This window comes from Misgurnus anguillicaudatus, chromosome 6 (genome assembly GCF_027580225.2).
Source record: "Misgurnus anguillicaudatus chromosome 6, ASM2758022v2, whole genome shotgun sequence".
Lineage (NCBI taxonomy): Eukaryota > Metazoa > Chordata > Actinopteri > Cypriniformes > Cobitidae > Misgurnus > Misgurnus anguillicaudatus.
The window spans coordinates 9,723,626-9,750,953 of record NC_073342.2 but is presented as its reverse complement, the minus strand read 5'-3'; the positions used below and the strand labels follow the sequence as shown (position 1 = coordinate 9,750,953).

At 36.1% G+C, this 27,328-nt stretch overlaps 1 protein-coding gene across 7 annotated transcripts in view; it reads left to right on the top strand.

The window, feature by feature from the left end:
* Positions 1-27,328, top strand: part of ap3b2 (adaptor related protein complex 3 subunit beta 2) — a 66,681-nt gene that overhangs the window by 31,278 nt on the left and 8,075 nt on the right. For 5 of the 7 annotated variants that reach the window (XM_073868485.1, XM_073868480.1, XM_073868481.1 and 2 more), the window contains exons 18-25: positions 3,011-3,049; positions 3,545-3,659; positions 3,882-4,065; positions 5,869-6,037; positions 6,114-6,198; positions 6,285-6,394; positions 6,520-6,748; positions 6,838-6,922. In XM_073868485.1, the coding sequence (XP_073724586.1) occupies positions 3,011-3,049; positions 3,545-3,659; positions 3,882-4,065; positions 5,869-6,037; positions 6,114-6,198; positions 6,285-6,394; positions 6,520-6,748; positions 6,838-6,922 (1,016 nt within the window). The remainder of the gene's footprint in view (positions 1-3,010; positions 3,050-3,544; positions 3,660-3,881; positions 4,066-5,868; positions 6,038-6,113; positions 6,199-6,284; positions 6,395-6,519; positions 6,749-6,837; positions 6,923-27,328) is intronic. The other 2 variants (XM_073868486.1, XM_073868483.1) reach the window with 1 other exon arrangement.

The window sequence follows — 27,328 nt, the reverse complement described above, 5'->3', positions numbered from 1 at the left end:
GAAGAAGTCATAGACACCAGTGAGGGCCGAATCGGCCTACTGGGAGATTGGAGAGAGGTGCTCACAAGAGTGCAGTGGCTTCTCTCTCTCTTTATGTGGTCAGGTCCAGCTTGACCTATCTGGTTTGAAGTGTGTTTTTTGTGGATTGTGTGAAATCTGCTGACCTACAAATCCCATTTCCTACCATACGAACCATCACATTAGCAAAGTTCCATATTAATGTTGCACTTCCATTCCCAAATGCTCAGCAAAGCATCGAAGCATCATCCTAATACAGATTTGTTATTGATACATATTCCAATATAACCAGTGTAGTATATTAGAGAAATATCAGCGGGGTGAATTCACTAAACGGTTGCAGACAACTGCGTCTTACTTACTAACCATCTGCGATGCAGTTTATTACGAAATCTGAAAGATAAGCTGCATTTGAATTGTTTTTTATTTACATGTCTCATGCATTTGGCAGAGATTGGGCAAAACACAGTGCTTTTCACCTGCCACGGTTAACATTGTTATGTTACTGCCCACAAGCAGTAAATGTAATTTTATTTAAAAGAGACATTTGTTTACACTGTAAAAATTCTGTAAAATCAACTCTAATTTTGCTGTGAAATTACTTTACAGTTTATTACTGTAAAGATAAAATTCTGTATATTACTGTTTTTTCCAATTTACTATACAATAATGGCAGCACAGATGCCAGCAATCTACTGCAATTTTACTCTGAAATTACTTTACAGTTTATTACTGTAAACATAAATTCATTTTATTACAGTTTTTTAATTTATAGTACCAATACTGGCAGCACAGATGCCAGCAATTTACTGTAATTTTACTGTAAAAATTATTTTACAGTTTATTACTGTAAACATAACATTCAGTATATTACTGTTTTTTCCAATTTACTGTACAATAATGATAGCACAGATGCCAGCAATTTATTGTAATTTTACTCTGAAATTACTTTACAGTTTATTACTGTAAACATAAAATTCGGTATATTACAGTTTTTTTTAAATTTACAGTAAAATACTTGCAGCACAGATGCCAGCAATCTACAGTAATTTTACAGTGAAATTCCTTTACAGTTTATTAATGTAAACATAAATTCAGTATATTATTGTTTTTTATTTATAGTACCAATACTGGAAGCACAGATGCCAGCAATCTACTGTAATTTTACTGTGAAATTACTTTACAGTTTATTACTGTAAACATAAAATTCAGTATATTACTGTTTTTTCCAATTTACTGTACAATAATGACAGCACAGATGCCAGCAATCTACTTTAATTTTACTGTGAAATTACTTTACAGTTTCTTACTGTCAACATAAAATTCAGTATATTACTGTTTTTTTTTATTTATAGTACCAATGCTGGCAGCACAGATGCCAGCAATCTACTTTAATAAACTGTAAAGTAATTTCACAGTAAAATTATTGTAAACATAAAATTTAGTATATTACTGTTTTTTATTTACCCTGTAAAATATTTGCTGTAAGTATGCACCTGGTTGCCAGTAACTTACTGAAGAAGATAAAGACTGAAAATGTTTCATCTTCATTTAACTTTGAACAAACTGTTGCCAGTAAAAACATAAATGTAAAATCTACAGTAAGTTACTGGCAGCTCGTTGCCAGTTATACCCAGTAATACTATAATTTCTACAGATTTTTTTTACAGTGTACAATACTGGCGGCACAGATGCCATCAATCTACTGTAATTTTACTGTGAAATTACTTTACAGTTTATTACTGTAAACATAAAATTCAGTATATTACTTTCAATTTACAGTACAATACTGGCAGCACAGATGCAAGCAATATACTGTAATTTTACTGTGATATTACTTTACAGTTTTTTGATGTAAACATAAAATTCAGTATATTACACTTTTTTCCAATTTACAGTAAAATACTGGAAGCAAAGATACCAGCAATTTTTACTGTAAAATTACTTTACAGTGTATTACCGTAAAATTAAAATACAGTGTACATTTTCCAAGTCATAAATTGATTATCGTACGCTCAAAATGAATAACGTTAAAACCCGTCAGGTATCCAGTTGAGAGAAAAAGTTAATGACTGGATGACAGTGATCGAGTGATGCTGTACAAAACCTGCACGGTCAGAAAAAAATGGTGCTGAAGCTGTAACTGAGACGGTACACTTATCATATATGTATCTTTAAAATTTGAGGTACTACAATGCCCCCTTTAGAAACAAAGGTGTCCTTTTTGAAAGGGTATCGCCCCAGTGACAGCTGGTGCTTTTGTTTCTGACTTCAGTTTCATCTCAGTCTCCATCATCCTCTACAACTTAAAATTGACATTGCAGATTGCAATTTGTATTGATTTGGTAAGCTTGTTAGCCTGGCTAACACCAGACCAGTCTCATAGAGAATCAGACGTGGTCTGGGAACCACATTTTCATTTTCTCGTATTTTAGGCATGGTTTACGAATGCCCAGAGCCGTTTATTAGGCGCTACGAATGTCTATCAAATGCGTCTGTACGTAGCACATAGCCAATCGGTGTGTCGCATAGACGTCGTCATCGTCTTGCTGCCCCCTCCCTGTTCTGTGATTGGTTCCCTATTTCAGGCGAGAATTTGGGCCATGGTTTCCATGCTAGACTTGCTGCGTGAATAAATTTGCGTGCAAGGCAGCATGGGGAAACCCAGGCTATAAGCTTGTGGCACCATTAGTTGATGTGCATGATTCTGCTGGTTAGCCAGGCGGTAAAATAACGCAAACTCGGTGTGTTGTGGATGCAATTCATCTTTAGTGAATTCCCCCCAACATTTACATTGCTTTAACTGAAGCTAGCTGAAATATGGATATATTAGAAAAGAGACATCCTACTAATATTTTGAAAAGTGCAACTTGATTCCTTGTGTGTACTTTTTTAAAATCGTTTCTTTATTTTCTGTTCTTTGCTTTCCTCTTCTTCTGGCCATCTCACAGCATCATTCTTGCGTTTCTTTTGTTTCTTTCTCGTTTGCCAGGTTATTAGACTGCTCGAAAGAGTCGCCACTTTAACCAGCGTGAGTCCGTCAGTCACCCTTAGCGTCAGACCCAAGAGCTTATGCCACCAGCTTAGTCTAGCATCTGTACTGTGCTAGATCAGGCTTTCCCTTTCCTCAGCCCCTGCTCTAGGATTTAACTAAGTCCTCAAAAAACCCTCGAAGACGACCTACGGCACTGACATTTAATTCCAACAATGAGCATTTAATGAAATTTTCAAATGACAGTCCAAACAGCTTCGCCACATTTATCTTGTGTTATGTGGTGCTGGAGGTCGTTTTGTGTTTTTGTTGAGGATATCTTTCTTTCATGTTTTAGCGTATACAGTAAGAACAAATGTGGCCATGAATGCACGACCTTCACTGTTGAAGAGATGAAAACAGAGAACTGTTGTTATTAACGTAAAAGTGTAAATTTACGCATTTGCTGCTTGTAAAGAGGCATTCATGGCCGTTAATACAAACCTCCTGCGGTATTTGAACTGGTTTGAATTTGGTTTTGTGATCCCGTTGCAGATACCAGACTGGAGCAAATGCCCGAGCCGGAAGGATCGTAAGGAGAAGAAAGTGGAGAAACCGTTCTACTCCGATTCGGAAGGCGAATCAGGACCAACCGAGTCTGCAGATAGCGGTAACCATGGAGACAGCGACATCCTTTTATGATGAATCAAACACTAAAGAAACAAATGATCTACTTTGCTTGAATCGAAATGAGCATATTTCAAAATGGGGAATTTACATTTTTGGTCAATTTATCATTTGTCGTAAAATGTTTCCTAGATATAGATATCTAACTAGTCTAAGAGCAGATCCAGTGTGATTTAGTGATCTCACTCCCATGTCTTTTTTCTAGAGTCGGACTCGGGCAGCGGGTCGGCGAGCGTTAGCGGCAGTGATGAGAGCGCTTCCGGGTCGGAGAGCGAAGAGAGCGGAGAGGACACAGAGTCGGATGATGAAGATGAAGAAGAGCAGAAGAAGAAGAAAAAGAGGATAGAGAAAATCAAAGCAAAGAAGCCAGTGGAGGAGAGCGCAGAGAGGTCTGACACTTTATATGCCCACTCTCTCATTCATTCATTAGATTTTTAAGTCTTTGGTGTCAAATAAATCTTTGGTGTCCCCAGAGTACCATATTTTCCGGGCTATAAGTCGCTCTGGAGTGTAAGTCGCATCAGTCAAAAAATGCATCATGAAGAGGAAAAAAACATATATAAGTCGCACTGGACTATAAGTCGCATTTATTTAGAAAATTATTATTCTTTTGGAGGACATTTTGTTTGTTAAGTCTTTCTTCGTTGTCTTTAAGTTAATGTTTCAGTTAATAGTTTTTTTCAGGGGTAGGCTACAGGAGCAACATATAGCGCCCTCTCATGGCTGTAGACAGTAATGTTTTCCTTTGGTTCATGTTAGTCAGTATGAATTAATTTTGACATATAAGTCGCACCTGACTATAAGTCGCAGGACCAACCAAACTATGAAAAAAAGTGCGACTTATAGTCCGGAAAGTACGGTACATATATGAAGTTTTAGCTCAAAATATCATATAGATAATTTATTATTGCATTTTAAAAGTGACACTTTTTGGTGTGAGCAAAAATGTGCCATTTTTGGGTGTCTCTTTAAATGCAAATGCGTTGATCTCTGCACTAAATGGCAGTGCCGTGGTTGGATAGTGCAGATTAAGGGGCGGTATTATTATAACAAGATCCTCTTCTGACATCACAAGAGGAGCCAAATTTCAATTACCTATTTTTTTACATGCTTGCAGAGAATGGTTTACCAAAACTAAGTTACTGGGTTTTTCTTTTTCACATTTTCTAGGTTGATAAAAGCACTGGGGAACCAATCATAGCACTTAAACATGTAAAAAGTTTTTCCAGATTTTCATGATATGTCCCCTAAGGATTCGTCATTTTCTTTTACAAAATTCGGATAGTTTACTCACCACCGTGTCATCCGGGATGTTGATGTCTTTTTTTGTTCAGTCGAGAGGAATTTGTGTTTTTTGAGGAAAGCATTCCAGGATTTTTCTCATTTTGATGGACTTTAATGGACCCCAATACTTAACAGTTTTAATGCAGTTTACAATTGCAGTTTCAAAGGACTGTAAACGATCCCAACCGAGGCATAAGGGTCTTATCTAGCCAAACGATTTTTTTTGGCAAGAAAAATAAAAAATATGCACTTTTAAACCACAACTTCTCGTCTTCCTCCGGTCCTGCGACGCCGTCAAGAGGTCACAGATGACGTATTGAAACTCTGCCCCAGTGTTTACAAGTGTGGAGAAAGAGGACTGTTCTGACGTTGTTGTATGTGAAATGATACTAATTAATGTCTTTGTGTCAGTTTATTGTTTAAAATGGTCCGCAAATGTGCGTTTCAAAATGGAACACGTGACCTTTCGATGTCATTACGCAATTACGTAAGGTCGCGCTGGCGCGTCACAGGACCAGAGGAAGACGAGAAGTTGTGGTGCATATTTTTATTTTTCTTGCAAAAAATGACAATCGTTTCGCTAGATAAGACCCTTATGCCTCGTTTGAGATCGTTTAGAGTACTTTGAAACTGCAATTTTAAACTGCATTAAAACTGTTAAGTGTTGGGGTCCATTAAAGTTCATTAAAATGAAAAAAATCCTGGAATGTTTTCCTCAAAAAACATAATTTCTTCTCGACTGAACAAAGAAAGACATCAACATTTTGGAAGACATAGTGGTGAGTAAACTATCTGAATTTTTTTAAGAAAATGAACTAATCCTTTAAATATGGTTAATGTGTTCACTTAATGCCTAAACATCAGAATATTTTTATGCTCCTCATGATTGTTTTGATTCATTCTCAAAGTGAGCAGAGCAGCGATGCCGAGGACAGAAAACGAATCAGGAAGGTGGGAAAAGATCGAAAGAGCGCATCCGAGTCAGCGAGTGAATCAGAGAGCAGCGAATCAGAAGAGGAGTCAGAGGACGAATCAGAAGAGGAATCAGAATCAGACACTGACATCAGAAAGAAGAAGGTTGGACTTTCAGACATAAGAGCGAGACAACTCGCGTATTAGAGTAAACTTGATCTTTCTTTCTCGTTTCATACAGGCACCCGCAAAACAGCCCCCAAAACAATCAAAAAAAGAGAGCAAGAAGGAAACGCAGGAAATGTCTTTGCTGGATCTGGATGACTGTAAGATATAACAATCAGTCACATTCAAAACCAAACACACAAATGCTATAAAAACACTGATATCTCTCTTTTTCTCTCTCTTATAGTCGAACCAACCCTAGCGTCAGCTCCCGTGACTCCAGTAAACTACTTGTCCAGCAGTCTGGTTTCTGATCTGGAGGGTTTGTCGCTAACCGACACCATTCTGGCACCTACGGTGAGTAAATAAATAATTAAATCTGCCATAAATGTAAAGTCGTTTTTCGAAGAAATATAATTAGTTTCTTAACAATAGCTATGGATATGTTTTTGAAAAAAAACCCCATCTCATCTTCATCTTAGACCATCGCTCCATCTGGTTTAGTGAAGATGTATGAACTCCTGCACCGTATAAAAGGCGAGGGTCTTGCAGTTGAATACTGCTTTAGCAGGCAACCCTTCAGCCCGGATCCTAATATGGTGGCCGTCCAGATCCAGTTCACCAACAATACAAGCTCAGAGACTAAAAGCCTCCACATCGAGGAGCCCAAGCTTCAGTCAGGAATAAGGATTAAAGAGTTCTCAGAGATCGGTCCGTATACCCGGCGCAACATGGGTTAATTCACGAGGTTGTTCACCAGAGAGTTTATTTTTTCTGTGTGTCTACATTTTATCTTTAAGAGTTGCTACCAGCAGGTGAATCGGTTACGGTGGTGATGGGCATAGATTTCTGCGACTCGACGCAAGCAGCGAACTTCCAACTTTGGTAAGAAAATGCTTGTTTTTAATAATTACAACTGCAATTGTTTCATCCTGTTAGAAAACCAGATTGTACTAGCTTTTCATAAAAAATCCAGTTAATTTGCTCACCCCCATGTCATCCAAGATGTTTATTTCTTTCTTTGTTCAGTCAAAAAGAAATTAAGTTTTATGAGGAAAACATTCCAGGATTTTCCCCCATATTGTGGACTTTAGTGGACCTCAACAGTTTGCAGTTTCAATGCCGCTTTAAGGGACTCTAAACAATCCCAACAGATGCATAAGGGTCTTATCTAGCGAAACAATCGTCATTTTCACCAAATTAGTACTTTTTAACCACTTCTCGTCACACTAGCCGTGTGATGCGCCAGCGCGACCTTATATATTACGTAATTGCGTCAAAACCTGATTAACTCCTTCCCAGCCATTGCCCAGTTATCTCGTCAATTAAGAGAAAACATTTGCATAATAAAAATGTGTTCCTGATTAATTTTTATGTGTTTCTGCAATACCGTGATTATCCACTAGATGCTCTTACCCAATTTATGAAAATGTTATTTACTAATTTTAAACTCTGTGTATGTTTTGATAATCGTTCTGAATCTGATCTCTAACTAAATTCCTTCACAAAAATGCAAATACTTCAGCTTTTTGCTAAACAAATTGTATTCATACTTAAGAGAAAAAATATATCCCGTTATGTTTGTTTGTTTATTGTTTGTTTGAAAGCAGAGTGTCTGTTCTTTCATTTGAAATATTTGAAGAGTTTCGTTGCAAAACGAGATAACCACCGTTTTTTCAATTGTTCAGAAATCTCGTTTTTTGGTTGTGCATTCCAATTAATTTCAATGCAACTGCAGTTGGTTTGTTTTGATTTAAAACTTCATAACTTAAAAAATACAGCCAAGTAGCACCATAAAACAAAATAATAACATGATAACATAATAATAAACATGTTTTGACAAAAATGTTAAAAAATTGATTTATCTCGTTTTGCAACGAAACTCTTCATTTGTATGTTTATATATTTTTAGAAGAACATTTTCCTGGAAGGCTTTTTGTGAAATGCGCACAACTTTTCAAAAAGTGAAAAGATTCGTTTTATATCATGATAACGATATGTATCACGGTAGAGTTTTTTATGATTTAATAAGGGTTTTCTGTTATTCAAATCTTTAATACCATAGAAATGTTCATAATTCACACAAAAACCTTATACAAGCATAAAAAGAAAACAAAACTAAATAAAGGAAGTATAATAAATAATTATGTATGTATGTATTTATATTTTTTAAGTAGCCCCTTATGGAACGGCTGAAATTCTACAAGGGGGCGTATTTGTTCCTCAGACACGTTGCACAATAAACGTGACATCCGAAAATATATTCATTACAAATCGTGAATGAAAAGTGAGATTCGAACGAATGTCCGTTAGCAGGGGCGCAATGAACAGTTTCAAGGGGGGTATGCAAGACAGAATTTTGGGCCCCTTCCTTTAGAGGATTGTTTGATTTTCATACCATAATGTGTAGCTATATAAAATTACTCAGTTGAGTGCGTTTATTTAATTTTACAGGTCGCATTTGCACTAAAAATAAATGCATGAAGTAAAATAAAAAGATTTATTCGAAAAATGAATAGCCTACCATTTTAATCTGGTAAGGCAGAAAACATTCACGTGATTTTAAATAGATCACTAAAAGAAGAATAATGCATGGAGATGCATTTCTGAACTATGGAAATCTATGAAAGGTTCTTTGAAAGTCGCAGCAGTTGAGTTTTCTGTGCGGTTTTAGAAGCGAAATGTGTACAATTATGTTTAGCCTATAATAGTTCATTCTTCAGAGTTCATATTGAAGATCTTATAGTTCATTTAAAAATGTTCTTACGAACTGACTGTATTCGTCAGAAAAACACCAAATAACTTATATTCTCTTTATGTCGCTTTTCTCTGTGCGTGTAGCAGGGACGTCGTTAGGCCTATTTTAGGGGGGCTGAAGCTACCCCAAAATGTTCCTAAGCCCCCCTAATAGCTTACCTGGTAAAGTATGCAGTGATGCCAATTTTTTTCTATTTCTTGTACTGCTTTTTCTCATTTGTTTAACTTACCAACTTTTTAGCTGTCTGACCTCTGTTTATGGACATTTTGGATGTTTCATGTGACCAATTTGCAGATAGCATTTAAGTCATTGCTTATAGAATAACTAATCAGGAGCAAAGTCTGGCCTAAATTCCCCCATGCAGCTTTGATGTGTCCAAAAGCTAACAGTAACTTTTATTTAACAGAGTAGAAATGGAAGAGGAGGATATGTCTGTCATGTTTTACTTGTTAACATCTTGGTTTCTTGACTGGTTGTTGACATAATTGTAGCTCAGATGTGAGTGTAAAAATTTTGCAAACACAAGTTACAAATACTCTGTGGGCTGAGCCCCCCCTGTCTTCCAATCCTAGTGACGTCCCTGGCGTGTAGTATGTGTTCCGTCCTCCGCTCATGACAAAAAGCGTGGCCGGCAAAATTAAAATTAATATTACGTTGATCTTTAAGAGTGTGCGCTTCGCCCGCGCACGCCCTTCGCCACACAATTTTGCACAATTGCAAAAAGCACAATCGGCTAAAGTTTTAAATATGACGTTGATTTTTAAAGTCAAAAACATGCCGCAATCAAATGTGCTGCTGGTGAGCATGCAAATTTATTTCTGTGCACTGAAGGCTTTTTTTGAAAAGCGAATAAAGTGATATATATGGAAAGAATTTAGACTCAATATTATTAACAAATACATGCACAGTTATCTGTGAACTGAATGCATGTTACAAATGTATTTTACTATCCACGAACAAATGTCTTTAGATTTGAATATGTGAAATTCAGAATTTGAATGAACGTGTATCGATTTGTACAAATGTACAAATACACATGTTTTATTGTGTATTCAAATATCATAATTCGCGCGTGCAAAAAGGGAGATGTGCATTTGTGGATCAGGTGACACGCGTGCATTAATCCCGTTCTGTTCATTTGTATATTGAGACTTTTATTTCGCCGTTTAAAGCATTTTATGAGCCAAATACAAACAACTATCAATGAATGAACTAAACAGATGTCTTTGATTTTGTGTCTGCGCATTTTAATATTTACGTGAATGTGCATCGATTTGTACAAACAGAGACATATTTGTGAATTCAGTTGGCATATTTCGTATCATTATTTCACAATTTGTGCACGCAAAAAAGAGGACGTGCATTTGTGGATCAGGCGACGCGCGTGCATTAATCATGTTCTGTTCATACGAGTTTTGAGACTTAAGTTGCGTGGTTTGCATTGAAAGATCCACGAGCACAGATGTGCTATGAAAAGAGTCAACACTAGGTGTCAGTCTAACGGAGTTTCACACATGGCGGTGAATTATGTTTTCTGTATTTCCCTTTAGTCTGGTGTTTTTATAGCATTACGTTTATTATCGATATATATTAAATGTTTTAATGGCTTGGCTACTGAGATGTGTTTGTGTGCATGTATGTAATGTATCTTTATTGTCCTTTAATGGTAAGTCAATTATTTTTACAGTATAATTCACTTCATTTTAAAAAGTAATACTTTCATGTATTGAACTGTACCATTTGTTGAATGTTTCATAATTTTCCTATTTTCTATTGTTTCTTTTTGCCTTGTGTGTATGTGGCCTACGTGTTTGATGCAATTGTTGTGTTGCATGCATACAAATCAATGTGCCCCAGCCTGTCTACACATAAACAACACTTCACATCATGGGTTTGTGCCACACTCATTAAGAACGTCCACACAACAATCACCAAAACAATTTTATCAAAACAGGCCACAAAAAATACCAAAATAGAAAACTGGGGAAAGTGTGAAATATTTGGTAAACTGTATTATAGAGTACGTTGAATTGTTATTGTTGTTTTTTTTATAGACCATTCAAATCTTTGGTCTTTGTAAATGTATAAAAACATACCGTGATAAAAACGCTACACTAAAGGTAAGGGAACAGACTTTGACAGAACACCTGAAATCAGTTGCTTTGCTTAGGACCTATGCTGTTATCCCCAACGCCAAACAATGTATAATCTGATATAGGAGTCTAAATTTAATTAAGATCCTAAATCAGATTATACGTTATTTAAGGTTATGTGAATAATAGCCTATATTTAAGCACTTATAGAATATTGTATTAACAAAGTACTTATACACACTTTGAAGTGCTGAACTGCTGATAGATTCATAAGTTATGAACGAAAACATGATTTATAAACGTACATAATTAGTATGATATAAATTGTAAAAAGTCTGTTGCCTGTTGTTAAAAGCGCTCCTCAGGCTTCGTCTTTGGGTCGTCAGAGGGATTACTCGCCCGAATATTAACATTTACTAAATTTCCCATCGGCCCGTATGAGACTGATTGCGCGCGTCGCCTCTTCATTTGGTGGACTTTATTTATTTAATTTAGATCTTCATTTAGATATCACCAAACCTGTTCGGTGCGAAGTCTTGCTTTGCCATGGTGAACGTTGCTGAGCGTTTCTTTGACTATCTTTAACTGGATTTATATATCCCGACTTTTTATTGGATTAGTATAATCTAATAAAAATGTAATGTACTGTCACCAAGATCAGGAAAGGCAGTAATACTTAAGGATCCTGATCTGAGTGACAGTATATTACACACACGGTAACGGTTTTTTTATTAAGCTCCTAAATCAAATTACTGATTAAATTACAAATAATGTTACTGAACTAGTTTTGTAGCGGTGTCGGACTTTCCCTTGCGGTGATTTTGCGTGGCGCTGTATGCAATTTTACGGCCTTTATTTACTAAAAATATAATTTAAATCCAGAACAACGAGGTACACTATTTAGAAGTTGGGTGATATGTCTTAACCCTTATGAGAAAAAACATCATCAACACAAGCTATACTACAGCTACATTTAAACAAAAATACATAAATAAATTAAAGAACATGGTTTAGGCTTGTTAAGTGCAAATTTTCAGAGCATCGGTAAATACAGAACACTGCGCTGTAACTGTACAAAACGAATGCAATACACAAGCACTGTATATTAAATTAGGCCATTTTCAATAATATATTAGTATTCTCATGAAATGCGTACAAATAACACGCAGTGTGATTATCGTGCAATACATAGGCTACATAAAATTACAATTTTGAGTGAATATGTTACGCAAGTCCTTTCTGTTCCCTTATGGCTCATCTATTCGTGCTTTTTAATAATTGGTTTCTAATTTGTTTTTTACCATTGTCTCTGGGTTTGGGGTTAAAGTAAGTTTTTGTAAAATAAAATGATATCCAAACCCAATCGGCAATGGTTTAAAAAACAGACAAAAAACAATGAATAAAACGACAGCAAACGATGCGCCATTTAAGTGAACGGAAAGGACTAGCATATGCACGCAAAATTGGAATTTGGCGTAGGCTATGAATTGCACGATAATCCCACTGATTGCTATTCATACGCATTTGATGATAATAGGTTGATTAGATAAATTAATGTGTATCTATAAAGTATGAAAACGAATGAATCAGTATTTTGGCTAATTTAAGATGGATCATTTCAAGATAATTTTCAGTCATTTAGATCTTGTCATCATTTCAGAACAAGCTTATTCTATCTATAACAACTTACATTATATCATGTGTGTTTCTTGAATATATGTTGAAATATATGCAAGTAAAAAAGTACAAAATAAAATCGTTCAGCTCATGGGGAGTGAACAAAAAGACGTTAAAGTCTCTCCGCAAGGACGTGCTGAAACTGTCGAGTCGACAGATGATCATCATGCTTAAAATGTTTCACCCAGAAATTAATAATGAAAACTTGAATATCTAAATGCCCAGGTAAGAGTCAAGTGTTCAGTCAGTTCACAATAAAGAAAAAAGCCAACGACATTGGCTGCAGCTTCCTCATCCACGGGCGGACAATCTGCAGACGACGCTATCATTCTATTATCTCAGTTTCACTTTCTCACGCATTCACTGTAGCCAGGTCCGGATTAACACAGTGAAGTGCCCCCCAGAATATATTTTATTTATTTATTTATTATTTTAAACTAGTCATTCAGGACTAACGTTTTTGTTATTAGGAGCAATGTAGCCCCTGACTGAAAATTTTAGGAGCGCTAGCAGAAAATTTAGGGCACACCTTAAATAAGCCTGCAATGCAATATTTTGACATTTTCCCAAAATAAATGCATAACTGAAAAATACTAAATAGACTTAACTATGCAGTTGCTGCACATGTCATCATTATGCACAATTAATTAAACTTTCAGAATAGTAAGTTATGAATCAAAGATTCATACAACCCCCTTAACTATAGGCATAAGATATAGGCTACAGGCGCGGAGCTATGGGCGGGCCTGGGCACGCCCAGATTGACAGCTGGCCCGCCCAATCAGAAATGTAAAAAATACTAATCTGGGCTGCGTTCCCCGAAACCTTCTTAGCTCTACGTCGTTCTTAAGTTGTACCTTAAGCTGTACCTTATCGTTAATACGTGTTTCCCGAAACGTTCTTAGTTACGTATCTCTTCTATAAGTCGTTCGTTCGGAAGGTTGGTCTGGAGCACTCTTAGCTTTACCTTATCCCACTTGACTCCGCTAGGGGCCATGACTGTGATAAAAGCTTGTGTATATTGCAGTCTATAACTAAATATCTATAAAAAAAAGTTGAAGTACACTCCGTGTTAAATTAGGCATTTTTTATTTAAAGAATAAAACATTCACATAATTAGACATTATTACACTGATGGTTGTTAGATTTTTAATATTTTTTCCAAAGGAACATCAGCTTCAAAGTATTATTACAGGCTAAAGAAACTATTAAAAAAACATTTTGGGTGAAGGAGTTGGTGAAACTATGGCAGGTAGCTATACAGCGAATCTTACTTAGTGCATTTCAAATCCGTTAAATCTTTAGTTTACCGGCTATTTTAGCTGCAATAAAACAAATCAAGTAAAATCGCATGCCACGGGAGCACATTCATCACAAAATCATAATTGTTGATTTTCCTAAATATTATTATTGATGTTAGGTCGACTTTGCATCAAAGTTTTTAATGTTAGGCAGCTGCATGCCATATTCTTTATAAACATTCAAAAGAAACTGCTCCACTTGATTATTGCTTGTATAAGGTCAACAAATTTCAACATTAAAACTAATCAAAGCTAAAATCTAAAGCAATCATAATATATATTTATATATCACATATTTTATGTTATACAGTATTTAAGATAAACAGACAGGCGCGGCTCCAGAAATGCGTCCATTAAGCATTACCCGCATTGTAAACCGCTTGCGCATCCACTGTCCAAGCACATAAACGCGTGAACTAATGAACAACAATTTGTTTTTATTTAAGTGTAATGCCAAGCCAGGTGACTTGCACGACCCACCTTATTCCCCTGTGCAACGCATTTATTGGGAACTTATCCTTTAAAGTGAAGGAATAATGGATGCATTGGAGCAGTTTATGCATTATACTTTTGGACATGAAGTTGCGAGTTTTGCATGGGTTTGATATAAAATAAAATATACAATGTTGATATTTAGTTGTTTGCAATTTGAAATATTTTTACAAGATATTCCTAATAAATGTAACTTGAACTATTTCTGAAATGTTTCTTTAATAAATAACACCGCTCTCTCATAACGCAGCGAAGTACCTATTACATAAAGTGAACAATTGATTGTCGAGCAATCGATATCAACCTATTCAGCACCATCGCCATGGACAGCACCTGGTAACGTCGTACGTAAGAAAGTATACCTTAAGAAACCCGCTAAGGTACAGTTCGGGAAACGCGCCTAGAAAAGGTAAACCTGTAGTTAAGGTTTAACTTAAGAGTCTTCGTAGCGCGCTAAGGGAGAACGTTATCGGGAAACGCAGCCCTGTATAGTTAGACATGTATACTACTTTATGTGGTGTAATTTATCTATTGCATGTTATGTTAAAAACAGTAAAATTATAAGTAAGCCTGATAACTATTTAAAAACTATTAAAGCAGTTGAATGTTGCGTTATAATGAAATATTCCCGAGCAGCTTTCAGCCATGATCACTTTGAGAACTTTTTTTGCAAGCAAGTAGAAAACGTATTTTGAATAACAACACGTTATAAATATGTGCTGCGCGCTTTCCTCTCAATAACAAAAACACACAACAAATATGACAGCGGGGTAAAAAATAGAAAGAAAACATCTGATCATAGTGATGTTGTTTGATATAGCGATATAGCAGCACTATAAGTCACGCCACGTTTATTGCTACACTTTATACAATATAGCCTATTGCTTTTAAGCAACAAATAGCCTATCATAAGCCTACTGTGTAATTGAGACATTAATTTAAGAAATGCATTAAAGCAGAAAGACGTAGGCTGCGGAAGTGGGTTCACTTCAATCCACACCACAGACGTTCTTGGTTTGCTTCTTATTTATTAAATCGATCAAACTTGATCAAACATTGATTAATATTAAGATACAATTTATACAAAACGAAAATTCACTTTAAAGAAAGTCTTTCTACAAAACAAACCTCGCAAAATCGCTTGCCCGACGTCCATTACGGGCTATGGCGAATTCCTGTCGGGCTAAAAAAAAATGATGCGCCTTGGCCGTCGGGCGGAGGAAAAAATATTGTAATGTGTTTGCATTCTCTCAGATTTAGTTAGGTAATTATGTTGTATGTAATTCGGCGTCATCTTGTTAGCCATTACTATCCTCACTAACAGTGAAACTGTCAGGAAATGAAGTGAAAGCATTAAATCCATTATTCCTTTCGTTCACGTCTGATATGCGCGCTCCTCGGCTCCGCTCTTCACGAGTAGGCTTGCTCTTGTGCTCATCAAAAAGTATATTAAATGTTTATTTATTTGACATTTCGTTTAACCCCAGAGTCTAACATTATTCTATCCTTTTTCTTTCTTTATTTAGTAAGTTAACTTAAATATGTGAGAACGAAAATATATTTTTAGTGATTTGCATGAAGAGAATATGATGTTAGAAGCTTCATTTTAAGCATTTAGTAGCCGTATTTATTTAAACACTTTAATAGGTTATTTAAAAAAGTATAAGGTTTTTTTGGGTTCATTTATATTTCCTGTCACTGTGTGCAGGATCTTTTTTGTAGACTATGAGAGCCCAATATTTTTTTTTTTACCAAAAAGGCTTGATAAATGTCACGTTGCATTACAATTTAAAGTATCAATAATGTCAAAAATGTGACGTGCAGTTCGGGTGTGTGTGTATGCTGTTTAAATAAGTGTTCTGAAGTTTTGACGAATTTTATAGACTTGTTATAGTTTCTTATTCAAAAGTGACACCCATAGATTCAGGCCCACCCGGACTTAATCCATGCCCACCCATATGTCACGTTCTGCATCCGCCACTGGGCTACAATAAGTTATCTAGATAGCATACTTTAATGAGATGAGTGGCAGGGCAGCAGTTTACATGCTTGTATCCTTTACACGTTTCTCATCTTTTATCTAGTTTTCCTTGGGCACTGATGTAGACCTTTATTCTCGTCTATAATGTTTTAGTGTTAATGTAGGCTAAAAGTTGTCCGGCTCTCTTTATCTCTCATCGCTGTAATGTTTAACCGGCGCGGTTCTGAGTGCGATGTGTTAACTTTTCCAGGGCTGCGTAGATTTATCGGTAAAATCAACCGAGCGCATGGTGACATACGCGATTACGCGTCATGCAATTGAGCGGTTAAAACCCGATCGTGCATTCCGTAGTGCCCGCACATGCTCGAGTAGCCTACTTGTAAAAACATTTTGGCCGCAGTCTGGAGACCTTGGTGCCGCCCAATATTGACAATCCAGCCCTGGCTGTAGCCTGTGATTTAACGAAATGACCTCTTATCAATTTATTTGGCCTTCATTATACATGTATGATGTGAAAAACAAGAAGGTCATAGCTAGTTTCATTAATTCAATGTAAAAAGCGCCGTGGTTGCATTCATGCGGTTGGCTTGTCAGTGCGGTAATACAGGATTGCGTTTATTAGTAGGTCCTAAGCAAAGCAACTGATTTCAGGTGTTCTGTCAAAGTCTGTTCCCTTCCCTTTAGTGTAGCGTTTTTATCACGATATGTTTTTATATATTTATAAAGACTAAAGATTTGAATGGTTTATACAAAAAAAAATAATAATAATTTAACGTATTCTATAATACAGTTTATTAAATATTTCATACTTTCCCCAGTTTTCTATTTTGGTATTTTTTATAACCTGTTTTAATAAAATTGTTTTAATAATTATTATGTGGACATTCTTAACTAGAAAATGCATTTCGGGACGAACTGCAAAAGTGTGCTTGCTCTGGTGCCGCCGATTTAGTTTGTGCATCCTCACATTGGAGTCCCAAGTTCATGTACAAAGTTTGGTTTCAATACGTGAAAGCGTTCCTGAGATAAACTACTTCCTGTTTTGGCGGCGTCGACGCACATTTAGTTTTTGCGGTTAACTTATTTACTCACTTAAGTACACATAACCAAAAGTTTATAATATGGAATATAACATTGTTTTATGCAGTTTTTTGTCAATGCTAATTATTTCACGACCTCTATTTAAACTATAACCGCCATTTTAATAGCTGGCAAACATTAGGCTAGCTTCTAATAAGAGAAATTATACTTTTAGATTTCGTCAGGGCAGTAAAATCAGGTGTATGTTTGTCAGCGCGATACGCATGCAGTGATGCAGGTGCTGGGCTGTGAGCGATGGGCGATTAACTTACTATCTGTCTGATTATTTAGGCTTCAACGTGGCAAACTCAGCCTAGATTCATGAAGATTTTAACAGAGGTGGAAAGAGTAGCCAAAAACTTTACTGAAGTTAAAGTAACTAAATAAATAATTACTCAAGTAGAAGTAAAAAGTATGCAATGAAAATAATACTCAAGTAGCGAGTTAGTAGTTACTCATGAAAAAATAAATCTAGATATATGCACACACACGCACACACACACACACACACACACACACGCACACACACACACACACACGCAGTGCCCTCCATAAGTATCAGAACAATAAAGACAAGATTTTTCTGTTTGATGTGGAGACCAGAAATTGGTAAGATAAATATCAGTATACCAGAAGTTTAGAATGTCACATTTTATTAACCTTTGTTTATGTTTCAACACATACATGCTTTAACAACAAAGAACAACAGCATTAAATGCTGACTTATGTGTATTGTACACAAATGCACATAAGTGAATCAAACTGATCCTACATATTTTATGCTTTTCATGTGTAAACAATCAGGACACAGCTCAGTGCCCATTAAAAAAAATAATGCGACAGATTCTGTACTTTTGTCTCATGTTCATCTTTTAATGTTTAGACATTTCTTGACTCCACAGCAAACAGAAGAATACTTATGAAGGGCATTTCTGTACAGTATGTGTAAAACTGCAACATACACCAACAGTATACAGAAAAATGTAGCTTGTAGCTGAAATATCAGACAAGTAAACTGACAACAGTTTTGTATATGTATAAAGTTGGAATCTCCTAAGATGGTCTGAGGACATTGACAGTTTACACTTAGACAAAACTCATGTTTTCTTACGTTGTCATGTCACGTGTGTTTTGTGAGAATCACTTACATCATACGGTACATTAAACAGCGAATCAGACGTCAATCATCGATGGATTTTCTTCAATCTGTGCTACAGTGTTTCTGGAGGTTGCACGCGTTTAACTGTGTCTGACGACGAACAGGTCGGCGGTCGCGCGTATGTAATGGCGGGTACATGTGTGAAGTTTTGCTTTTAGTTAAAAGATTGGTAAATTCATTTCCACGTCACCCAACACTGGTTATATTCTGCGTGTTTCTACATAGGTTACGAGTAAAACAGCTTCGGACGATTCCGTGTTTGAAGCGATCTGAACAATTCATTCAAACTGATTCGCGAACCACTTTAAAACATTTGGCCCATTCGCTTTGTAAAGAGTCGACTCAAAAGACTCATTTATTTGCAACACTTTGTAATGAAAACGACTCAAATGAGTCATTAATCCGCGAATGCGCCAGAAACACAAGATAGCAATTTAAAAATAAAATACAAATTTCGTAATTAATTAAAATACCGATGCCAAACGATCACTGCTACCCGAGGACGCGAAACTGACGTCTTTACAAACTAATACGTTTACAATGTATTACATTGATGAAAAAGGGAATTAAACTTGTTGTGCCATATATCACTGAAATAAAAGAAAGGGATTAAAATATGTCTGAATCATATAATTCCTACCTGTATGTGAAAATGCACGTTCTCCAGAGAGCTCGCGTTGATTCAAGCATTCAGAATATAAAATCCATTTGCAGTTTTGCGTCCGAAACCGCATACTGTATAGTGAATAAGATGAAGTTTACGATTCTAAAAATATGTATCCAGGAATCTGTCCATATACGATACGAAGCTTGAGTGGCAGCCGAGGTTACTGAGTCCTCCACGGGCTCGCAGCAGAGTCTGAGGCTGTCGCCTCTTCTCCGGGCTTCTCTGCTTTCTCTTCCTCAGCTCTTCGCTGTATTGTGGCTCTTAAAGGAACACATGATTCTCTCAACAGCTCTTTTAAATTCCATTTTGCCATTTTAACATTAAAACTACATCCCGCCATTGTTATTCAAACTTTTCCACGGAGCAATAGCCTGTTAGCTTAGCTTCTAAAGATGGCTGCCGCTATCTTTACATTCTGTCTAAAAAACACGTTTGAACGTAAAGGCTGCCCTCTACTGGTAAAGGCTAATGACATTTTTTAATTTTACACAGGTTTTAATTGGACATTTTAAAGTGAAAATAACATAATATAGACATGTTTCTGCAATGTTTTTTTATCTTGGGCATCTTCACATTGGAGTAAAGAGTTCATATAAACATTTTGGTTAATAAATGTTACAGACATATTGAGATTTGAACTACTTCCTGTTTTGGCGGCGTTGACGCACATTTAGTTTGGGCTGTGGCGCGCAAACGCTTCCGAAAATCAAAAATCCTTCTAGTAACTTTTGTGAGGCTCGGTCCAAGGATCGCGTACGTGGAATTTCATGAAGTTTGGACAAAATTTGTGACCTGTGAAACTTTTTTAAGGTTTTGTGTTCTATCCAATATGGTGGCCGAACGACATGGATCTGTGACTTCATCTTCTCAAGCAACTTACACCGGTACTGCCTGAACATTTTAAAGTTTGAACGGTGTCTCTGCGTCAAACGGTCTGGTCGCTAGAGCTGGCCAAAAAAATCTACCCGGGAAAAATAATAACTAGAAAATGCACTTCCAGAGGAACCGCAAAAGTGTGCTTGCTCTGGTGCGGTCACTAACGTGATTTGTGAAATGTAAAATTTTAGAATGTTTTTTATCTTGTGCATCCTCGCATTGGAGTCCCAAGTTCATGTACAAAGTTTGGTTTCAATACGTGAAAGCATTCCTGACACACACACACACACACACACACACACACACACACACACACACACACACACACACACACACACACACACACACACACACACACACAGAAATGTATACAGGCTTGTAACCAGGGGTGTTTCCAGCATTTAAGGACATCCGGGGCTTAGCACAGACCATTTTATGTAAATACAGGGATCACAAGCCTAGAGAACCCGCTCTAGCTAGCCTAGAACCAACTATAACGGCTATGCTGCACATGTTCAGGGTTCGACATTAAGGCTTGTCCGCTTGTCCGGGACAAGTGGATTTTTTGTAGGACAAGTGTAAGAAAAAATTAGTTGTCCGACTCCTCTATGAAAAATCCCTTGCTCTGCCACTGATTAGCAAAACACAAAAAATACATTATATTATAAAACTTTACCCGGACAAGTGACTTTTGTGCATGGACAAGTGAAACACAAATTTACTTGTCCGAAGGACAAGTTCCTCAAAAAGTTAATGTCAAGCCCTCAGTGTTTTCTTATTAATTTTTTTTTAGAATTGTAATTTAAATAATTTTAATTTTTGAGTGAACAATCCCTTTAAAGTGCCCTATTTTCACACACTAGTTTTGTACATAATATACCAAAAATCCTTTAGTACTTAAGATAATCTTAAAAACATGAGACTTAAAGGTGCAGTGTGTATATTTTAGCGTCATCTAGTGGTGAGGTTCCAAATTGCAACCAACAGCTCAGTTCACAGCTCACCCCTCGCTTTTGAAATGCATAGAGAAGCTACGGTAGCCACCACAGGACAAACATGTCATGATTGGAGACAACTTAATAAAAAAGTTTGTCCATTAAGAGCTTCTGTAGAAACATGGGAGCATAAAATGGCGACTTCCATGTAAGGGGACCCTCGGTGTATGTAGATAAAAACGTCTCATTCTAAAGTAATAAAAACATAACGGTTAATTATGAAAGGTGTTTATACACCACTGATAATATAGTTTTGTATATTATTTTGCATTTCTGTCAAGAGATCCTTCCAGAAATTACACACTGCACCTTTAAAGGGATACTTCACCGATTTAGCATTCAGCTTTGTATCTGTAGAAACCCGGCAGTATTACTGAATGACCATGTTTCCCTCCATCATTTCCCCCTGAGAGGAGAGATATCTGCATTTTGGTTCTGCAAAAAAGTCCTCCGATGATGCAAAAATCGTCATATTACATCATCGGAGGACTTTTTTGCAGAACCAAAATGCAGATATCTCTCCTCTCAGGGGGAAATGAGGGAGGGAAACATGGTCATTCAGTAATACTGCCGGGTTTCTACAGATACAAAGCTGAATGCTAAATCGGTGAAGTATCCCTTTAATGTAGGCCAGAGTTCACGTCACCAAAAGCAGCAGATATAAGCTGCATTTTATTGATCATAAGCTCATTTTTAAAATAAGCGATAAGAGAGAGCGACAACAGCACTGATAGCCTAATATCATTGCATTTCTTTACTATTTATGAATATGATTGTGTGTTGAGCATCTACGACAGGGCTATTCAATTAGTTTGTCATGAGGGCCAGAGATATATCAGTGATGATGACTACATATACATTTAAACATACTCATGTTGTATTTTGAAACTGCATAACAACAAAATCAGTGCATTGTACAATATACTTTTTCTACAAACATGTATTTTCAAACTGCATACAACAAAACTTGTGCATTGTAATATGACCAAGTAGGCTTTATCTACATCCAGACATGTTCGTATTTTGTATTTTAAAACTGCATAACAACATAAGTGCATTGTAAGATACCCGAGTAAGCTTTATTCTACATTTAAAGGGGTAAATAAGAGCCATATCACACTTATTGAGAATTTAACTTATTTACTCACTTAAGTACACATAACCAAAAGTTTATAATATGGAATATAACATTGTTTTATGCATTTTTTTGTCAATGCTAATTATTTCACGACCTCTATTTAAACTACAACCGCCATTTTAATAGCTGGCAAACATTAGGCTAGCTTCTAATAAGAGAAATTATACTTTTAGATTTCGTCAGGGCAGTAAAATCAGGTGTATGTTTGTCAGCGCGATACGCATGCAGTGGTGCAGGTGCTGGGCTGTGAGCGATGGGCGATTAACTTACTATCTGTCTGATTATTTAGGCTTCAACGTGGCAAACTCAGCCTAGATTCATGAAGATTTTAACAGAGGTGGAAAGAGTAGCCAAAAACTTTACTTAAGTTAAAGTAAAAGTAACTAAATAAATAATTACTCAAGTAGAAGTAAAAAGTATAAAATGAAAATAATACTCAAGTAGCGAGTTACTAGTTACTCATGAAAAAATAAATCTAGATATATGCACACACACACACACGCACACACGCACACACACACACACACACACACACACACACACACACGCGCACACACACGCGCACACACACACACACACACACGCAGTGCCCTCCATAAGTATCAGAACAATAAAGACAAGCTTTTTCTGTTTGATGTGGAGACCAGAAATTGGTAAGATAAATATCAGTATGCCAGAAGTTTAGAATGTCACATTTTATTAACCTTTGTTTATGTTTCAACACATACATGCTTTAACAACAAAGAACAACAGCATTAAATGCTGACTTATGTGTATTGTACACAAATGCACATAAGTGAATCAAACTGATCCTACATATTTTATGCTTTTCATGTGTAAACAGTCAGGACACAGCTCAGTGCCCATTAAAAAAAATAATGTGACAGATTCTGTACTTTTGTCTCATGTTCATCTTTTAATGTTTAGACATTTCTTGACTCCACAACAAACAGAAGAATACTTATGAAGGGCACTTCTACAGTATGTGTAAAACTGCAACATACACCAACAGTACAGAAAAAGAATACAAGCACAGAATAGACAAGCATTTCAAATTAACAAATTAACTTTAGTCTCAATGTTGATGTAGCTTGTAGCTGAAACATCAGACAAGTAAACTGACAACAGTTTTGTATATGTATAAAGTTGGAATCTCCTAAGATGGTCTGAGGATATTGACAGTTTACACTATAGCAAAACTCATGTTTTCTTACGTTGTCATGTCACGTGTGTTTTGTGAGAATCACTTACATCATACAGTACATTAAACAGCGAATCAGACGTCAATCATCGAATTCATGGATCATGGATTTTCTTCAATCTGTGCTACAGTGTTTCTGGAGGTTGCACGCGTTTAACTGTGTCTGACGACGAACAGGTCGGCGGTCGCGCGTATGTAATGGCGGGTACATGTGTGAAGTTTTGCTTTTAGTTAAAAGATTGGTAAATTAATTTCCACGTCACCCAACACTGGTTATATTCTGCGTGTTTCTACATAGGTTACGAGTAAAACAGCTTCGGACGATTCCGTGTTTGAAGCGATCTGAACAATTCATTCAAACTGATTCGCGAACCACTTTAAAACATTTGGCCCATTCGCTTTGTAAAGAGTCGACTCAAAAGACTCATTTATTTGCAACACTTTGTAATGAAAACGACTCAAATGATTCATTAATCCGCGAATGCGCCAGAAACACAAGATAGCAATTTAAAAATAAAATACAAATTTCGTAATTAATTAAAATACCGATGCCAAACGATCACTGCTACGCGAGGACGCGAAACTGACGTCTTTACAAACTAATACGTTTACAATGTATTACATTGATGAAAAAGGGAATTAAACTTGTCGTGCCATATATCACTGAAATAAAAGAAAGGGATTAAAATATGTCTGAATCATATAATTCCTACCTGTATGTGAAAATGCACGTTCTCCAGAGAGCTCGCGTTGATTCAAGCATTCAGAATATAAAATCCATTTGCAGTTTTGCGTCCGAAACCGCATACTGTATAGTGAATAAGATGAAGTTTACGATTCTAAAAATATGTATCCAGGAATCTGTCCATATACGATACGAAGATTGGGTGGCAGCCGAGGTTACTGAGTCGTCCACGGGCTCGCAGCAGAGTCTGAGGGTGTCGCCTCTTCTCCGGGCTGCTTTCTCTTCCTCAGCTCTTCGCTGTATTGTGGCTCTTAAAGGAACACCGATTCTCTGAAAGCTCTTTTAAATTCCATTTTGCCATTTTAACATTAAAACTACATCCCGCCATTGTTATTCAAACTTTTCCACGGAGCAATAGCCTGTTAGCTTAGCTTCTAAAGATGGCTGCCGCTATCTTTACATTCTGTCTAAAAAACACGTTTGAACGTAAAGGCTGCCCTCTACTGGTAAAGGCTAATGACATTTTTTATTTTTTACACAGGTTTTAATTGGACATTTTAAAGTGAAAATAACATAATATAGACATGTTACTGCAATGTTTTTTTATCTTAGGCATCTTCACATTGGAGTAAAGAGTTCAAATAAAATTTTTGGTTAATAAATGTTACAGACATATTGAGATTTGAACTACTTCCTGTTTTGGCGGCGTTGACGCACATTTAGTTTGGGCTGTGGCGCGCAAACGCTTCCGAAAATCAAAAATCCTTCTAGTAACTTTTGTGAGGCTCGGTCCAAGGATCGCGTACGTGGAATTTCATGAAGTTTGGACAAAATTTGTGACCTGTGAAACTTTTTTAAGGTTTTGTGTTCTTTCCAATATGGCGGCCGAACGACATGGATCTGTGACTTCATCCTCTCAAGCAACTTACACCGGTACTGCCCGAACATTTTAAAGTTTGAACGGTGTCTCTGCGTCAAACGGTCTGGTCGCTAGAGCTGACACAAAAAATCTACCCGGGAATAATAATAATAATAATAATAAGAAGAATAAAACTTAAGAAGAACAATAAGTGTGCTTTTGCAAGCACACTTAATAAATATAGCACAAACCCATGATGTGAAGTGTTATTTATATATAAACAGGCTGGGGCACATTAATTTGTATGCATGTAACACAATAATTGTATCAAACACGTAGGCTATATATATATAAGGTAAAAAGAAATAATAGAAAATAGGAAAATTATGAAATATTTAATAAATGGTATAGTTTAATACATGAAAGTATTACTTTTTAAAATGAAGTGAATTATACTGTAAAAATAATTGACTTACCATTAAAGGACAATAAAGATACATTACATACATGCACACAAACACATCTCAGTAGCCAAGCCATTAAAACATTTAATATATATCGATAATAAACGTAATGCTATAAAAACACCAGACTAAAGGGAAATACAGAAAACATAATTCACCGCCATGTGTGAAACTCCGTTAGACTGACACCTAGTGTTGACTCTTTTCATAGCACATCTGTGCTCGTGGATCTTTCAATGCAAACCACGCAACTTAAGTCTCAAAACTAGTATGAACAGAACATGATTAATGCACGCGCGTCGCCTGATCCACAAATGCGCATCCTCTTTTTTGCGTGCACAAATTGTGAAATAATGATACGAAATATGCCAACTGAATTCACAAATATGTCTCTGTTTGTACAAATCGATGCACATTCACGTAAATATTAAAATGCGCAGACACAAAATCAAAGACATCTGTTTAGTTCATTCATTGATAGTTGTTTGTATTTGGCTCATAAAATGCTTTAAACGGCGAAATGAAAGTCTCAATATACAAATGAACAGAACGGGATTAATGCACGGGTGTCACCTGATCCACAAATGCACATCTCCCTTTTTGCACGCGCGAATTATGATATTTGAATACACAATAAAACATGTGTATTTGTACATTTGTACAAATCGATACACGTTCATTCAAATTCTGAATTTCACATATTCAAATCTAAAGACATTTGTTCGTGGATAGTAAAATACATTTGTAACATGCATTCAGTTCACAGATAACTGTGCATGTATTTGTTAATAATATTGAGTCTAAATTCTTTCCATAGATATACCCCCTAATATGATTTTGCACATCCAACAACTATCATTACAAAGATAATAATGCATGTTTTGGCATTTGGTAGTAGGCTATATTGCAGTTAATATTTGTTACGTAATGAAATGCACGGTGTTCTTTTTAATGTTCTTTTTCTTTAATATCCACAACACTTATCAACAAAACATTGATTAAAATTAAGAGACAAACTATATTAAACGAAATTCATTTGGAGCAAACATTTGAATCAAACAAAACTTAATTTAAAGTCGAAAATTATGTCTAATGACCGCCTCCATTTGTAACGTCATATTAGCCTTCAATCCATTACAACGCCCAATATATGGCGTTTAAAATTAGAGTCTTAATAATCGAATTAAATTAAAACAAAACATTAACAGCATTAAAACAATATTTAAACACAACAATACTCAAACATAAATATAAAACAGACATTCTCAATTAGGATGCATGTTAAAAACAATCTGACATAGCGTTTAATAACTGCACTAAGTTTACTATTTTGGGCAAAACCTCTGTTGCAAACCTGAATAAAAATGAATCACTTTCACTTTGAAAATGATGCGCTGTCACATTAAAACCAACTCTTAGTCATTTAAAATTTAACTCAATTATGGCTTAGACAATTCTCCTATTTCATGTTTATTTAGAAAATAATATGTTTAACTCCGCCTATTAAGTTATTGTCCGTCTTAGAAATGCAATAGTTGTCAGCAGTCTCTATGCTAATATTTCCTTAAATAAAGCTCTTGCTGTCCTTTTGTATTAAAACAAATATTTTTCATATTTCATTAAACATACACGGATCAGCATGAACGCTTTTAGTGGCAGGTGAGATCTTACCTTGAAATGCCAAACTTTAGGGCTGTCGACTATTTGTGGTAACTTTGCATAGCAAACCCACCAAACTGATCCCAAACAAAAATGTTGTCTACTCACCCATATCCACACAATCAAATAAAAAACCACCAGAACCGCCAAATATGTAATTGCATCTAGGTCATGATTGCACGCTGTTTTTTTAAAAGTGTCTCAAT